Below are 17,869 nucleotides of genomic sequence, written 5' to 3'. Positions count from 1 at the left end.
AGGTGGACTGAGCCTGTAAGCAGAGTAAACAGCATTTGCAGAAGACACAGAAGCCTGTCAGGAAGCTGTACTGTTACAAATTCAGTGGTAACTCCTCTCTAATTTAGCTCTCTCTAAGTTAGCTCTCTCTTTCCAGCTACAGATGAGCTCAAATTTCTTACCCCTTTCTTGGCCTAATATAACCCAATGTTTTTAATCCAATCTCTTTCCTCTTCTTCTGATCAACTTTCTTGAAAGGTTAGAACACCAGTCTCCCCTTCCTCAATCCACTAAAACAAGACTTTCCTGCCCAACTTCAGTAAAATCACCCTCACAGAGGTTCAGTGACCTCTAAAATTCACCAAACCCAATGAACAATTTTTGGTCTTATCATGCTGAACCTCCCTGTTACACGTGGCAATGCTGCACATCACTCCTGCCTTCACCGTCTGTTACTACACTGTCTTAGTTCTCCTCACATTGTTCTGATCATTTTCTGCAAATCCTTTAGCTGGGCTTTCTTTTCCTGCATATACCCCTTACATGTCAGTGATCACCTAAACTCTACTTTCAACTTGCATCTCCCACGTTTCCCAAGGAAATTTCAGCCATTCTCATTGCTTCATGCTGAGGTCTCTCAAACCTTTATCTCTAACTATTAAACTTCTCTCACAATTAAAAACTATTTCTAGTACCTGAAAAACAGTCCAACTTTAATGTTCCACAGTAAGCTCAAACTCATCAAGGTCTAAATCTTACCCTCATTCCGAAACCCACTCTTCTTCCCCTTGTCTCATTTGTTGGTACCAAGATCATCCAGCCACCTAACCTAGAAACCTAGATGTAACCTTTGATTCTTTTTCCTCCTTTCTCTTCTGCTGCTCATGACATCCAATTAATTTATAAACTTCTTGATTTTACCTCCAGAATTTCTCAAATGTATCTCTTTTGCCTCTCATTCCTTATATTTTTGAAGTAGCCATTTGGACACCACCGTGTCAAAAGAACTGTGTCAAAATGGCTACATCAAAAATGAAGAGTGGGGTGCCTGTGGGGGTTCAGTAGGTTGACAATCTGACTCTTCATTTCATCTCAGATCATGATCCCAGGGTCATGGAATAGAGTCCGAAGTCCGGCTCTGAACTGAACATGGAACCTGCTTAAGATTCTCTCTCCCTCTGCCCCTCTCCCCTACTCACGTGTGTGCATACACACTCTCTCAAAAAAAGAAGCTTGGTCTCATTCGTTTTTATGACTGATATTGCATTGTATATACATACTACCCTTATACCTCTTTGTTATCCATTCATTTATCAGTGGACATCTGGGCTGTTTCTACACCTTGGCTTTTGTAAATAATGCTATAATAGACATAGAGGTGCATATATCTTTTCAAATTAGTGCTTTTGTTTTCTCTAGGCAAATACCCAGTAATGGAATTACTGAATCATATGGTAATTCTATTTTTAATTTTCTGAAGAACCTCCATACTGTTTTCCACAGTGGCTGCACCAGTTTGCATTCCCACCAATAGTGCACAAGGATTCCTTTTTCTCCACATCTTTGACAACACTTGTTATTTCTTGTGGTTTTCATTTTAGCCAATCTGACAGGTGTGAGGGGATAATTCACTGTGGTTTTGGTTTGCATTGCCTTGATGATTTGCAACTACATGCATGGACCTAGAGGGTACAATGCTAAGTGAAGGAAGTCAGAGAAAGACAAATACCATATGATTTCAGTCATGTAGAATTTAAGAAACAAAATATATGAACAAAGGAAAAAAAGAGACAAAAACAAAACAAAACAAAAAAAACACTAGACTTAAATACAGAGAACAAACTGGTGGTTGCCAGAGGGGAGGAAGGTGGGAGGATGGGTAAAACAGATAAGAGGTACAAAGTCCAGTTACTAAATAAGTAAGTCATGAAGATGAAAAGTACAACATAGGGAATGTAGTCAATAAGATGGTAATAACGTTATTTGGTGACAGATGGTGACTACACTTATCGTTGTGTGCAATGGAAATGCACAGAATTGTTCAATCATTACAATATCGAACCCGCGTTGGGCTCTGTGCTGGCAGCATGGAGCCTGCCTCAGATTCTGTCTCCCTCTCTCTCTGCCCCTCCCCTGCTCACACTGTCTCTCTGTCTCTCTGTCTCTCTCTCTCAAAAAAAATAAACATTAAAAAGAATTAAAAAGAAAATGATAGCCTTTCCAATGCTTACCTACATGATTTTAAGATCCTGGCAGTGGATGTTTCTGAATATTCTGATGATTCATAACAAGCTAAAACTGGGATCATTTGGTTTGTCATTTACTTCTAAATGTATCTGTTTTCTAGTTATGTTGCTTTCCATAAGTAAACACCTCTTTTGTTAAAGTGCATCTGCACAACTTTCAAATCTCTAAATCACACCTAAGGTAATTACTACTAAACCAAAAAATACCTTTCCAAGTCCTGAATAGCATCGAGTAATATGTCAGACAAAACACATGGAAAATAGGGGCACCTGGGTGGCTTAGTCGATTGAGTGTTCGACTTCAGCTCAGGTCATGATCTCGCAGTTCACGAATTTGAGCCCCACGTCGGGCTCTGTGCTGACAGCTCAGAGCCTGGAGACTGCTTCAGATTCTGGGTCTCCCTCTCTCTCCCCCTCCCCCACTAACACTCTCTCAAAAATAAATAAACATTAAAAAATGTTTTTAATAAAAAATGCATGGAAAATAAACTAAAGGAGTGCTTGTGTGTCTCAAAGATTTCTGTTGAAGAGAATATTTTGGCTTCCGATCAGTTTTTCTACAACCCATCCCTTAAAGAGGTATGTTTGGCTTCTGGCTGACATAACTGAAATATTCTATATCTAAAGTTCTTTTTTAATGCACTATCTGTATGCTGAAAGCACTCTTCAAAAATGCTTTCACATAAAACAATGCTATTTGGAAGATAGAGTCTCACATTTTATTTTCATATTATGTTTCATTATGTTCTTCTAGCCAAGGTGTATGACATTAGACAGATGTAGAATATGATCTAAAATACGTAAGAGCTAAAATATCTTGTCTGTAATATGAGAAATACTACCTTTTAAGCAAATGAGAGTTATATCAATTCAGTGGTTTAAAGAAGAATACCTTGATTTTGTATGTCATGAAAATTCATTGACTTTAGAGTGACACTACCATAAGTTCGGATTCTGTATATTATTTTTAGTTCTTTGACCCCAAATTATTTACCTCAATTTTTTTAGTCAATTTCCTCATATGCTATATAAAGATGATACTTACTTTATTTCTAGGTCTAATATGAGAAAATATGAAACTAGATCTATTAAATATCTAATACGTTATGTGCTACAAAGCAGATATTTAATCCATGTTAGTTGTCCTTCTTTTAAATTAGTGGATAGAAGGGATTTTTATTTAAATTATATAATGTATTCCTATGGAGTAGCAACCGTCATTCTATTATTTTTGTTCTCTCCCAATTCTAGTTCCATATATTTTTTATTTCTAAAGGGAATGGCATTTTTATAAGACATTACCTGAAATCTTAAGTTCAAATTACTTTCTGGTAGATGCTTGTCACAACTGTTTATTCTTCTTCTTGAGCAACATAACTCAATTACATTCCCAAACAGTCCTGTGGTTTTTGTTTACCAGAAAAGAATGTGTTTCTATGTCTGGCCCAAAATTCTCCTGCAAATGATCTCTGGTCTTTACCTCTTTGTGTTGACTGGGAAGGAGATGACCACAACAATGTTCCTGGGAGTCTTGTCTAGAATATAGTGGAGTCACACAATGGAAGTAAGGGCTGAACTCTGTGATCAAGAGAATACTATGAAAGTGATGCTGCATGACTTCAATGCTAGGATATAAAAGGCACTGCAGTTTCCACTTTGGTCTCCTGGACTGCTGTCTGGGGAGCCATTATCCCGAAAGGACACCCAAGCAGCCCTTGTGGGGAGGCCTATGTGGAGAGGAAGCAAAGTTGCTTGCCAACCACCAGCATCATTTTGGTAATTGTATGAATTAGCCCCTTTCTGCCCCACCCTGTTAAGTCTTCAGATGATTACAGCCCCAGACAACACTTAACTCTTCATAAGAAACTCTTAGCCAGAACTGCCCACACAAGCCACTCCCTAATTCCTGACCTTCAGAAACCATAAGAGATAATAAGTGGTTTTGTTTTTTAACCCCCCCCCCCCAAAAAAGAACTCTAAACTACCTCCAGCATAAAAATTTAAATGGATCACAGACAAATCATTAAGGAAAAAAACTGACAAGTTAAACTTCATAAAACAAACTCTTGCTCTCCAAAAGACACTATTCACAAAATGAAAAGGCAAACTACAGAATGGGACAAAATATTTGTAAAACCTATCTAATGAAGGACTTTTATCTATATAAACAGAGATAGAGAAATGAAATCTTAAAAATCAATCAGAAAACAAACAACCCAATTTAAAAACGGGCACCAGATCTGAACAGACTGTTGGACCAAGAAGATATACAAATGGCAAATATCATATGAAAAAATGAACAACATGATGAGTCAGTTGGGAAAATTCAAATTAATATCACAAGATACCACTATACTCCCACTAGAACAGCTAAAATTTTAAATATTGACAATGCCAAATGTAGATAAGGATATGGAACAACTAACGCACATGCTGCTAAGGATGGATGATACAGCTACTTTGAAAAACAGCCTAGTGGTTTCTTATAAAGTTAAATACACCCTTACCATAAGACTTCTCCTACCAAAAGTCTACTCCTAGCTATTCACCCAAGAAAAATGAAAGCATATACTCAGCAAAGACTTGTACTCAAACATCCATAGCAACTTTATTCCTAACAGCCAATAGCTACAAACAACCCAAAGGCTCATTAACTGGTGATGTGATAAAGAAATTGTGGCATATGTTTACAATAAATTACTAGTCAGCAACAAAAAGGAACCAACTACTGATACAACAGATAAATCTCAAAAGATTTGCTATGTGAAAGAGGCTAAATACCATAGACTACATTAAGATTCCTTTTACATGAAGATGTAGAAAAGGCAAAACAGGAGGACAGAAAACAGATTGGTGGTTGCCAGAAACCACAGGTGAGGAGAAAGGATGACTTGTGAAGGAGTGTGAAGGAAATCTGGGGGTAATAGAAATATTTTATATTATGGTTCTGGTGATGGTTATACAGATGTACCCATCTGCCAAAATTCAATGAACTATACAATTAAAATGGGTATATTGGGGGCACCTGGCTAGCTTGGTCAGTAGGGCAAGTGACTTGATCTTGAGGTTGCAAATTCAAGTCCCATGTTGGGTGTAGAGATTAAAAATAAAATCTTTAAAAAAAATAAATAAACTGGGTACATTCTATTGCATGCAAATTATACCTTCATAAAGTTTTATTAAACACTTAGAATAATGTTTACATGTAATAAACACTCAATACATATTAACCAAAAATAACTAGTATTTGTATGGCAAGTAGTAGTTTCATAGAAAGACTAAGAAATTCTAAGATGCTTTTTGCAAAGGTGATATCAATTCAGAAATTATTTTTAACAAATCCTACCCTGTAAGCAAATAATTTTTTAAATGTCCATTTATGTATTTTGACAGAGAGAGATACAGAGTGTGCACACACACTCGCGTGCACACAAGCAGAGGAGGAGCAGAGAGTGATAGAGAATCTCAAGCAGGCTCTGTGCTGTCAACACAGAGCCCAACACAGGGCTCGATCTTGCGAACCATGAGATCATGACCTGAGCAGAAATCAAGGGTCGGATGCTTAACTCACTAAGCCACCCAGGTGGCTTGTAAGCAGATAATTTAAGGGTTTAAAGTAAAGATCTGCCATTTAGTTCTAATTTCTATAAAAAGAGGACTGAGCACAGAGCCAAATGAAGTGTGACTCTTATGGGGTTGGTCAGCATCTCTCAGCAGCATCCATATAGTAAACAGAGCAGATATCATGCTATTTCAAATAAGTGAGTGGTAAAATGATAAGGCAACAACAAAAAACAAGTCAGAATTAAATAATATCAAATGAGTATAGGACATGACATATCACTAAAATTCTAAAAACACTTGAGAGAAGTTGAAACTTCTCATTAAACACTTTAAAAATATTTGAAATGAGGGGCGCCTGGTGGTTCAGTCAGTTGAGCGTCCGACTTCGGCTCAGGTCATGATCTCACAGCTCGTGAGTTCAAGCCCCGCGTCGGGCTCTGTGCTGACAACTCAGAGCCTGGAGCCTGCTTCCGATTCTGTGTCTCCCCCTCTCTCTGCCCCTAACCCACTCTCATTCTGTCTCTGTATCTCTCAAAAATGAACATTAAAAAAAATTTTTTTTAAATATTTGAAACGAAATAGGAAGCAAAATAGCAAAGTGAGGCTGTCAATTTAAATAGTTACGTAAGTGGAGCCAGGGACTATGCAACCGAGAAACTGAAGAATCAAAATCTCTTCTGCATCTAGCAGAATCTAGCCTAAGAGTAGCAAAAACTAGGAAAAATCAGCATTCTTTCTCTCCATCCCCCCTTCTCTCTCTCACTCTCTCTCTCTCTCTCTCTCTCTCTCTCACACACACACACACACACACACACACACACACACACACACACCTGTGAGGGTTATAAATAAAGCAGCTATATATAGAAAGACAACTGAATAAGTTTCACTTCTTACCCTCTTCTGCTTCATCCTCCTGTGGTGACATGGGACCCCCTCCACTAGTGGGAGTTACCGGTTCCTCCTTCTCAGACTGTCGCTGCAGACTTACTACCTCATATATTGCATCTCCAGCATTGGTATGGCCTTTTCCCTCATACTGAGAAAGATACAAACATGTGTTTCAATATTAGAAATTTGAAGGAAAGACTGAAAGATAGTAATTCAATGGTTCATCAAAAAGACCTGAAATTAGGAAGAGCATGTCATGTTTGATCTACACCAAGACTGAAGTACAAATTTTTCAAGTGTGTTGTTCTCCGCATGATATTCTAAATGCATTATTCTTCCAGTATTATTTTAACCAATGAAACCTAATAACCATATTGGGAGAAATTTTCTATTTAACAAAAGAAATCCTAAAATACCACAGACTCTAGGGCAGATAGGTAAGTAATACTAGATTTCTAGGACTGACTGGCTCACACTGAGATAAAGGGGTATCAGTTACATCTATCAAGTAATTCAGGGAAGTAGATAGTTTTTACCTTATAAATGGTGAAAAGAGAAAGAAATGAAAAACAGAAAATAATAAAATGGTAGACCTAAATTCAAATATATCTATAACTATATTAAACATAAATGGCCTAAACATACCAATTAAAAGACAAAGACTGTCAGATTGACAATTGACACAATTGCATTCTATCTAAAAAAAAAAAAAAAGAAAAACTTTAAATGTAATGTATGTAAGTTAAAATGGGGGAAGAAGATATACCATGAAAACACTAAGAAGAAAACAGAAGAGACCATATCAATATAAGATAGACTACCACACAAGAAAAAAGTCACTAGGAATAAAGAAGGTGATTGACCAATGTTAAAAGAATCAATTTAACAAGAACACCAAAGCATCTTATAAGTAAATTCACCTAACAACTGGGTCTCAAATATATAAAGATGGGATGGGGGCACTCCAACTCTCAGTTGGAAGAGTGTGCAACTCTTGATATTGGGATTATAAATTCGAGCCCCACACTGTTTGTGGAGATTACTCGAATAAATAAAATCTTAAAAAAAAAAAGAATTGATGGAAATGAAAGGAGATGGACAAACCCACATTTACAATTAGAGACTTCACATTCCTCTCACAATAAAAAAAAGTAGACAAAAATACATCAAGGTTATAGAATTGAACAGCAACAACAGGATCTAACATTTACAGACCACTACATATAACAAAGGCAGAATTTACATTTATACACATTTATATATATACATTTTTATATATACATTTATATATATTTATGCATTTATATATATACACATTTATATATATGTATATATACACATTTATATACATATGTATATATACACATTTATATATATACATTTATATACAAGATGTATATGAGGAAAAGCTAGGAAACTGTGATGTAAGATATCAAAGAAGAACTAAAGAAACGGAGAGATAGTCCATGTTTGTGTATAGGAAGACTCAATGTTGCTCTCAGTTCCTCCCAACTTGATCTACAGATTCAATGCAATCCCAATCCAAATCCCAGAAAGATGCCCTGTGGACGTCAAAAACTAATTCTAAAGTTTACAGAAAGAGGCAAAAGACCCAGAATAATCGATACAATACTGAAGAACAAAATCTGGGGACTGACATTACCTGACTTACTATAAAGAGAAAGTAATCGAAGTTAGGAAGATGACGGCGGCCTAGCAGGATGCTGGGCTCACTGTGTCCTGCTGATCACTTAGATTCCACCCACATCTGCCTAAATAACCCAGAAAGCTGCCAGAGGACTAGCAGAACGGACTCTCGGGAGCCAAGCATAGCAAGAGGCCCACGGAAGAGGGTAGGAAGGGCGAAGAGGCGGTGTGCGCTACATGGACTGGTGGAGGGAGCTGGGGCAGTGGAGGGGCAGCCAGCCCACCCAGCAAGGCAGAGCCCCTGAGTCTGCCTTGCAAAAGCGGAGGGGCTGGACTGTGTGAGTTCTCACAGCCAGTAGGACTTAACATCTGGAATGTTATAAGTCAACAGCTCTGCTTGGAGAGCGGGAGGGCTAGAGGACAATGGAAGGGAGAGTTGTTGAGCCCTGGAGGACAGAGCTCAGCTTGGTGGGGAACAAAGGCATTGGAAAGCGCCATCTCCCTCACCCATCCCCCAGCCAAAATCCGAAAGGGAACCAGTTCCCGTCAGGGATCTTGCTTGCACCACAAACACCCAACGCTGTGCTTCTGTGGATCCATCCCTCCAACAGGTCTGCCTCCCTCCCGGTGCCTCAGGACCCCTCCCAAAGCGGGCCACTGGCAAAGCGAGCTGAGCCTGCCCCTCCTGCCCCTGTGCACCTTGCAGATCCACCCAGGCTAATACGCCAGATCCCATAGAAGCAACACCACAAGCCTGGCAGTGTGCAAGTAGCCCAGACAGGGGCCACACCACTCCACAGTGAGTCCTGCCCCTGGGAGAGGGGAAGATAAGGTACACACCAGTCTGACTGTGGCCCCAGAGGTGGGCTGTGGGCAGACATCAGGTCTGACTGTGGCCCCGCCCACCAACACAAGTTACTCCAGACAGCACAGAAGAAGAGCCCTGCAGCTCCGCGCCACTCCAGGGACTATCCAAAATGACAAAATGGAAGAATTTTCCTCAAAAGAAACTCCAGAAAGTAGCGAGAGCTAACGAACGATTAAACAATATATTCTGGGTCGAAAACGATTTAAACAATATAACAGAAAATGAATTTAAAATAATAGTCATAAAATTAATCGCTGGGCTTCAAAAAAGTATAGAGGACAGCAGAGAATCTATTGCTACAGAGATCAAGGGACTAAGAAACAGGAGGAGCTAAAAAAAAATGCTATAAATGAGCCGCAAAATAAAATGGAAGCAACCACAGTCCGGATGCAAGAGGCAGAGGAGAGAATAGGTGAATTAGAAGATAAAATTATGGGAAAAAAGGAAGCTGAGAAAAAGAGAGATAAAAAAATCCACGAGTATGAGGGGAGAATTAGAGAACTAAGTGATGCGATAAAACACAATAATATACGCATAATTGTGATTCCAGAGGAGGAAGAGAGAGGTGCTGAAGGTGTACTTGAAGAGATCATAGCTGAGAACTTCCCGGATCTGGGGAAGGAAAAAGGCATTGAAATCCAAGAGGCACAGAGAACTCCCTTCAGATGTAGCTTGAATTGATCTTCTGCACGACATATCATAGTGAAACTGGCAAAATACAGGATAAAGAGAAAATACTGAAAGCAGCTAGGGATAAACGTACTCTAACATAAAAAGGGAGACCGATAAGACAAGTGATGGATCTATCTACTGAAACTTGGCAGACCAGAAAGGAATGGCAGGAAATCTTCAGTATGATGAACAGAAAAACCATGCAGCCGAGAATCCTTTATCCAGCAAGTCTGTCATTTAGAACAGAAGGAGAGATAAAGGTCTTCCAAAAAAAAAACTGAAGGATTTAATCACCACTAAACCAGCCCCTACAAGAGATCCTAAGGGGGATCCTAAGAGACAAAGTACCAGAGACATCACTACAAGCATGAAACCTACAGATAACACAATGAGGCTAAACCCGTATCTTTCTATAATAACATTGAATGTAAATGGACTAAATGTGCCAACGAACAGACATAGGGTATCAGAATGGATAAAAAAACAAGACCCATCTATTTGCTGTCTACAAGAGACTCATTTTAGATCTGAGGACACCTTCAGATTGAAAGTGAGGGGATGGAGAACTATCTAGCATGCTACTGGAAGTCAAAAGAAAGCTGGAGTAGCCATACTTATATCAGACAAACTAGGCTTTAAATTAAAGGCTGTAACAAGAGATGAAGAAGGGCATTGTATAATAATTACAGGGTCTATCCATTGGGAAGAGCTAACAATTATACATGTCTATGCACCGAATATGGAAGCCCCCAAATACATAAAACAATTAATCACAAACACAAGCAACCTTATTGATAATGATAAGAATGTGGTAATTGCAGGAGACTTTCATACTCCACTTACAGAAATGGATAGATCATCTAGACACAGGATCAATAAAGAAACAAGGGCCCTGAATGATACATTGGATCAGATGGACTTGACAGATATATTTAGAACTCTGCATCCCAAAGCAACAGAATATACTTTCTTCTCGAGTGCACATGGAACATTCTCCAAGACAGATTATATACTGGGTCACAAAACAGCCCTTCATAAGTATAGAAGAATTGAGATCATACCATGCATACTTTCAGACCACAATACTATGAAGCTTGAAATCAATCACAGGAAAAAGTCTGGAAAGCCTCCAAAAGCATGGAGTTTAGTTAAAGAACACCCTACTAAAGAATGAATGGATCAACCAGGCAGTTAGAGAAGAAGTTAAAAAATATATGGAAACAAATGAAAATGAAAATACAATAATCCAAACGCTTTGGGATGCAGTGAAGGCAGTCCTGAGAGGAAAATACATTGCAACCCACACCTATCTCAAGAAACAAAAAAATCCCAAATAATACAAAATCTAACAGCACACCTAAAGGAAATAGAAGCAGAACAGCAAAGACACCCCAAACCCAGCAGAAGAAGAGAAATAATAAAGATCAGAGCAGAAATAAACAATATAGAATCTAAAAAAACTGTAGAGCAGATCAATGAAACCAAGAGTTGGTTTTTTGAAAAAATGAACAAAATTGATAAACCTCTAGCCAGGCTTCTCAAAAAGAAAAGGGAGATGACCCAAATAGATAATATCATGAATGAAGATGGAATTATTACAACCAATCCCTCAGAGATACAAGCAATTATCAGGGAATACTATGAAAAATTATATGCCAACAAACTGGACAACCTGGAAGAAATGGACAGATTCCTAAACACCCACACACTTCCAAAACTCAAACAGGAAGAAATAGAAAGCTTGAACAGACCCATAACCAGCGAAGAAATTGAATCAGTCATCAAAAATCTCCCAACAAATAAGAGTCCAGGACCAGATGGCTTCCCAGGGGAATTCTACCAGACATTTAAAGCAGTGATAATACCTATCCTTCTCAAGCTGTTCCAAAAAATAGAAAGGGAAGGAAAACTTCCAGACTCATTCTATGAAGCCAGCATTACTTTGATTCCTAAACCAGACAGAGACCCAGTAAAAAAAAGAGAACTACAGGCCAATATCCCTGATGAATATGGATGCAAAAATTCTCAATAAGATACCAGCAAATCGAATTCAACAGCATATAAAAAGAATTATTCACCATGATCAAGTGGGATTCATTCCTGGGATGCAGGGCTGGTTCAACATTCGCAAATCAATCAATGTGATACATCACATTAATAAAAGAAAAGAGAAGAACCATATGATCCTGTCCATCGATGCAGAAAAGGCCTTTGACAAAATTCAGCATCCTTTCTTAATAAAAACCCTCCAGAAAGTCGGCATAGAAGGAACATAGTTAAACATCATAAAAGCCATACATAAAAAGCCCATAGCTAATATCAACTTCATTGGGGAAAAACTGAGAGCTCCCCCCCTCAGATCAGGAACGTGACAGGGATGTCCACTCTCACCGCTGTTGTTTAACATAGTGTTGGAAGTGCTAGCATCAGCAATCAGACAACAAAAGGAAATCAAAGGCATCAAAAGTGGCAATGATGAAGTTAAGCTTTCACTTTTTGCAGATGACATGATATTATACATGGAAAACCCAAAAGACTCCACCAAAAGTCTGCTAGAACTGATACAGGAATTCAGCAAAGTCGCAGGATACAAAATCAATGTACAGAAATCAGTTGCATTCTTATACACTAACAATGAAGCAACAGAAAGACAAATAAAGAAACTGATCCCATTCACAATTGCACCAAGAAGCATAAAATACCTAGGAATAAACCTAACCAAAGATATAAAACATCTGTATGCTGAAAACTATAGAAAGCTTATGAAGGAAATTGAAGAAGATATAAAGAAATGGGAAAACATTCCGTGCTCATGGATTAGAAGAATAAATATTGTCAAAATGTCAATACTACCCAAAGCTATCTACATATTCAATGCAATCCCAATCAAAATTGCACCAGCATTCTTCTCGAAGCTAGAACAAGCAATCCTAAAATTCATATGGAACCACAAAAGGCCCCGAATAGCCAAAGTAATTTTGAAGAAGAAGACCAAAGCGGGAGGTATCACAATCCCAGACTTTAGCCTCTACTACAAAGCTGTAATCATCAAGACAGCATGGTATTGGCACAAAAACAGACACATAGACCGATGGAATAGAATAGAAACCCCAGAACTAGACCCACAAACGTATGGCCAACTAATCTTTGACAAAGCAGGAAAGAATATCCAATGGAAAAAAGACAGTCTCTTTAACAAATGGTGCTGGGAGAACTGGACAGCAACACGCAGAAGATTGAAACTAGATCACTTTCTTACACCATTCACAAAAATAAACTCAAAATGGATAAAGGACCTGAATGTGAGACAGGAAACCATCAAAACCCTAGAGGAGAAAGCAGAAAAAGACCTCTCTGACCTCAGCCACAGCAATTCTTACTTGATACATCCCCAAAGGCAAGGGAATTAAAAGCAAAAATGAACTATTGGGACCTGATGAAGATAAAAAGCTTCTGCACAGCAAAGGAAACAATCAACAAAACTAAAAGGCAACCAACGGAATGGGAAAAGATATTTGCAAATGACATACTGGACAAAGAGCTAGTATCCAAAATCTATAAAGAGCTCACCAAACTCCACACCCAAAAAACAAATAATCCAGTGAAGAAATGGGCAGAAAACATGAATAGACACTTCTCTAAAGAAGACATCCGGATGGCAGATGTTCAACGTCGCTCCTTATCAGGGAAATACAAATCAAAACCACACTCAGATATCACCTCACGCCAATCAGAGTGGCCAAAATGAACAAATCAGGAGACTATAGATGCTGGAGAGGATGTGGAGAAACGGGAACCCTCTTGGGAATGCAAACTTGGGAATGCAAACCCTCTTGGGAATGCAGCCGCTCTGGAAAACAGTGTGGAGGTTCCTCAAAAAATTAAAAATAGATCTACCCTATGACCCATCAATAGCACTGCTAGGAATTTACCCAAGGGATACAGGAATGCTGATGCATAGGGGCACTTGGACCCCAATGTTTATAGCAGCACTTTCAACAATAGCCAAATTATGGAAAGAGCCTAAATGTTCATCAACTGACGAATGGATAAAGAAATTGTGGTTTATATACACAATGGAATACTACCTGGCAATTAGAAAGAATGAAATATGGCCTTTTATAGCAACGTGGATGGAGCGGGAGAGTGTTAGGCTAAGTGAAATAAGTCATACAGAGAAAGACAGATACCATATGTTTTCACTCTTATGTGGATCCTGAGAAACTTAACAGAAGTCCATGAGGAAGGGGAAGAAAAAAAAAAAGAGGTTAGAGAGGGAGAGAGCCAAAGCATAAGAGACTCTTAAAAACTGAGAATAAACTGAGGGTTGATGGGGGGTGGGAGGGAGGGGAGGGTGGGTGATGGGCATTGAGGAGGGCACCTTTTGTGATGAGCACCGGGTGTTGTATGGAAACCAATTTGACAATAAATTTCATAAAAAAAAAAAAGAGAAAGTAATCAAGATAGTATGTTACTGGCAAAAGAACAGATAAATAGATCAACAGAACAAAATAGAGAGCACAGAAATAGACTCATACATATATAGTCGGACAATCTTTAACAAAGGAGCAAAAGCAATACAATGGAGAAAAGACAGCCTTTTTAACAATTGGTACAGAAACACTGGACATCCATGCCAGAATATAAGGAATACAGACACAGACCTTACTCCTTTCCCCAAAATTGAGTCAAAATTAGAGCACCTGGGTGGCTTAGTCAGTTGCGCATCCAACTTCAGTTCAGGTCATGATCTCACAGCCCCTGAGTTTGAGCCCCACTTGAGGCTCTGTGCTGTCAGTTCAGAGCCTGGAGCCTGCTTCAGATTCTGTGTCACCCTCTCTCTCTGCCCCTCCCCCATTCACTCTCTGTCTCTGTCTCTCAAAAAATGAATAAACATTTAAAAAATTTTAACAAAGATATAATACCAATGCTATAAAAAAAATTCTTTAAGGAAATATAAAAAAGGGATTCCCAACTCACTGTACACGGCCATTTCTCTGATACCAAAACTAAAGAAGGTATTACAAGAAGAAAAAAAAGACCAATATCCCTCATAAAAATAGACAAAAAAAAATCCTCAGTCAAATATTAGCAAATAAATCCGGCAACCTAGTTTATACATATGGATATATGTCATATACCCACACAACCAGTGGGGGTTTATCTGGGAAATGCCACAATAGTTCAACATTGACAGAAATCAACATAATCCACCCTGTTTTCAGACTAAAGAAGAAAGACCAAATGATAAACTGATAAAGGCATTTGAGAAAATTCAGCATTCATTCATTCATGTTAAAGACTTTAAGTAAACCAAGAATACAAGGGAATTTTCTCAACCTGATAAACAATATCTATGATAAACCTACAACCAACATCACACTTAATGGTAAAAGACTGAATGCTTTCCTTCTGAGATTGAGAACACGACAAGGACATACACTGTCAACATTCCCATTCAACATCACATGGAAGTCCTAGCTAGTGCAATAAAGCAAGAAAAAGAAAGAATAGGCACACAGATTGGAAAAGAAGAAGTAAAACTGTTCTTATTTACAAACAATGTAAGTCCATGTCAGGAGTTGACAAGCTTTTTCTATAAAAAGCTAGATAGGAAATATTTTAAGCTTTGCAAGCCATATGGTCTCAATCACAACTACTCAACTTTGTTGTTGTGGATAAGTGTTACAACAGTGGTAAAATATTTCATCTGCACTTAGTTTCCTATATAAGCATAATTTTCTCTACTACTATAATCTCATGTAGACCTAAACATTAAAAATGAGATTTTTTTTAATAAAAAATACATTTATTTCCAATATTCACATATTTTTAGATAACTAAAAATCAATCTGTCTGTATTTATAAAATAAATTATCTGGCTCAAGTTAGAATTAATTACAGCACTTTGAAACATGTAAATACATGGTAGCTGCTCAATAAATGTGGTTGACTAACACACGTTACAAAGATTCATCACAGTTATGCAAATAAACTCTAATTGTGCTTAATGGTACACTATCATCAAATGCAAAGGACGATATGCTCATATCTGTATTCAGAATCTTTAGGATAGGGTCTGGGAATGGGGGTTTTTGTAGAGCCACAACTGATTCTGCTGAAAAGCTAAATTGTGAAGCACTGCCTATAAGAACTCTTGTTTTAACAAAAATGTCTATGTTTAAAAAATCATATAACAATCAGATAAGCTCACTAAGCTACAGATATATATAATAATGTGGAAAAAACATATTTACAACTTGCAAGCAGCTTCTATTTGATTCTATACAACTGAAGGTAAAGAAAGTCAGTTCTAAACAAAAGTGTTAAGTTAGTAAACCATTTGCCTTCTACAGATTTTTATTTTCCCACAACCACTGAAAGTACTCCAAACCTTGTTAATTTTCATCCTTCTGCAATTAGAACAGTTATTCTTCTTTTTCAGTTATGCTTACTTTTTTCCAGTTTTACTGAGCTATAATTGACATACAACATTGTATAAGTTTAAGGTGTACAACATAATGATTTGATATACTACATATGATATATTGTGAAATAATTTCCACAGTAAGTTAGTTACTATACACTACCTCACAAACTTACTCTTGGTTATACTAATTTATTATACTTTGATTTAAATAGGTTTAAATCAACATGCATCTTCAAAAGAAAATTTTCCTTTTGGGTTTTTAAACTGTTAAAACAAAAACCAGAGGCCCAAAATGGTGTCATTTAGACCAAGTTCCCAAACCAGTACTTAATACATAAATACCTGCAGTTTCAAACTTCTCCAGAAATGTAGCATTGACTGGTTAATCAGAAATTTTTCAATCCATACCAGTGAGTGAGCCACCTGGGTCCTCTCTACCCCACAAAGAAAGTTAAGGTAACCTGCATGATAAAAAAAAAAAAAAAAAAAAAAAAAAAAAAACCCTTTTTTCCCCCAAAGCAGCCTCATCTGGACCAATCCTTTTCCTTTGCTAATGACTTTCTTGCCCCACCCTCCTTCTATAAAAATCTTCCATTTCATACAACTCTTTGGAGCACTCAACTCGCTAGATTGGGTGCTGCCCAATTCATGAATTGTTTATATTTGAGATCTTCATATTTGCTTGGTTGAATTTTACTATTTAACAGATTTGGTGGCAGTGGTAGGATCTGAAGTAAAATTCCGACAGCTTTCAGGGATAATGAGAAACACGGGTATGGTACCTGCAATCACTGTGAGTTCACTGTCTTTCTCATCATTTTCAAGGCCTATGGGTAAGCAAACTCTAGTCTGAGCTCTGCCTTTTTGTCTGCACTCAAGCTCCTAATCTGATTGGCTTTCCTTTAGGAGGTCAGCTTGAGCCAGCAGACAGTTATGGCCAAAGCCCAACTGAGCTGGCAGTTCTGCCTAGAGCCCAGTAGAGATGCCAATTTTGCCCAGGGCCCGAATAAGCTGGCAGAAGGATGTGCCCAGAACCAAGACCCCAGCCTTTCAGACCACAATTCCCTGGGGAGAAAACGGCAGCAGGGCTCCACAGGAATTGTCAGTGGTGTGCACAGGGCCTTCCTGTGGCCAAGACACAGTACAGCTACCATATTAAGGTACATGTTTGTTTGTCGTTTTGTGTAAATAAAGGTTATTGCTAGTGCGATATTGGAGGCAAAAGGCCACAAAAATCGGTGGGTACAGGTCAAGCATTTAAAGGTTATTAGAGTACTCACCACTTTAAGAAGACTCCTGTGGTAAGATCAGTTGATCACAGATCGATTGGATTAACACTAGGTCATGTAACAACCTCCAGAAAACTTCTGTGCAACAAATCCCCAACCCCACAGCACACAACTTTTAGTTTTAGTTTGGCTCTGAGAAACTCTAAAGAGTCAAGCATACCTGCTTATTTTATGCCTTAGAACTACAGCCCCAGAAGTTGCAGATATCTAGCAAGATGAAAACATTTTCATTAAAAACAACCTAGAATTTACAGTGCCCATCATGGAGAATACTCCAATTAGA

General features: G+C 38.1%; 1 protein-coding gene across 6 annotated transcripts in view; it reads right to left on the bottom strand.

Moving 5' to 3' along the window:
* RABGAP1L (RAB GTPase activating protein 1 like) overlaps positions 1-17,869 on the bottom strand; it is a 763,363-nt gene that overhangs the window by 590,451 nt on the left and 155,043 nt on the right. For 5 of the 6 annotated variants that reach the window (XM_049635168.1, XM_049635167.1, XM_049635169.1 and 2 more), the window contains one exon: positions 6,687-6,828. In XM_049635168.1, coding sequence (XP_049491125.1) covers positions 6,687-6,828 — 142 coding nt within the window. Of the gene's footprint in view, positions 1-6,686; positions 6,829-16,639; positions 16,782-17,869 lie in introns of those variants that run through there. The other variant, XM_049635172.1, reaches the window with a different exon arrangement.

The sequence above is a fragment of the Panthera uncia genome, chromosome F1 (genome assembly GCF_023721935.1).
Source record: "Panthera uncia isolate 11264 chromosome F1, Puncia_PCG_1.0, whole genome shotgun sequence".
NCBI classification, from domain to species: domain Eukaryota; kingdom Metazoa; phylum Chordata; class Mammalia; order Carnivora; family Felidae; genus Panthera; species Panthera uncia.
Note: the sequence above shows the minus strand (reverse complement) of the source record. Positions and strands in the feature narration are given on the sequence as shown.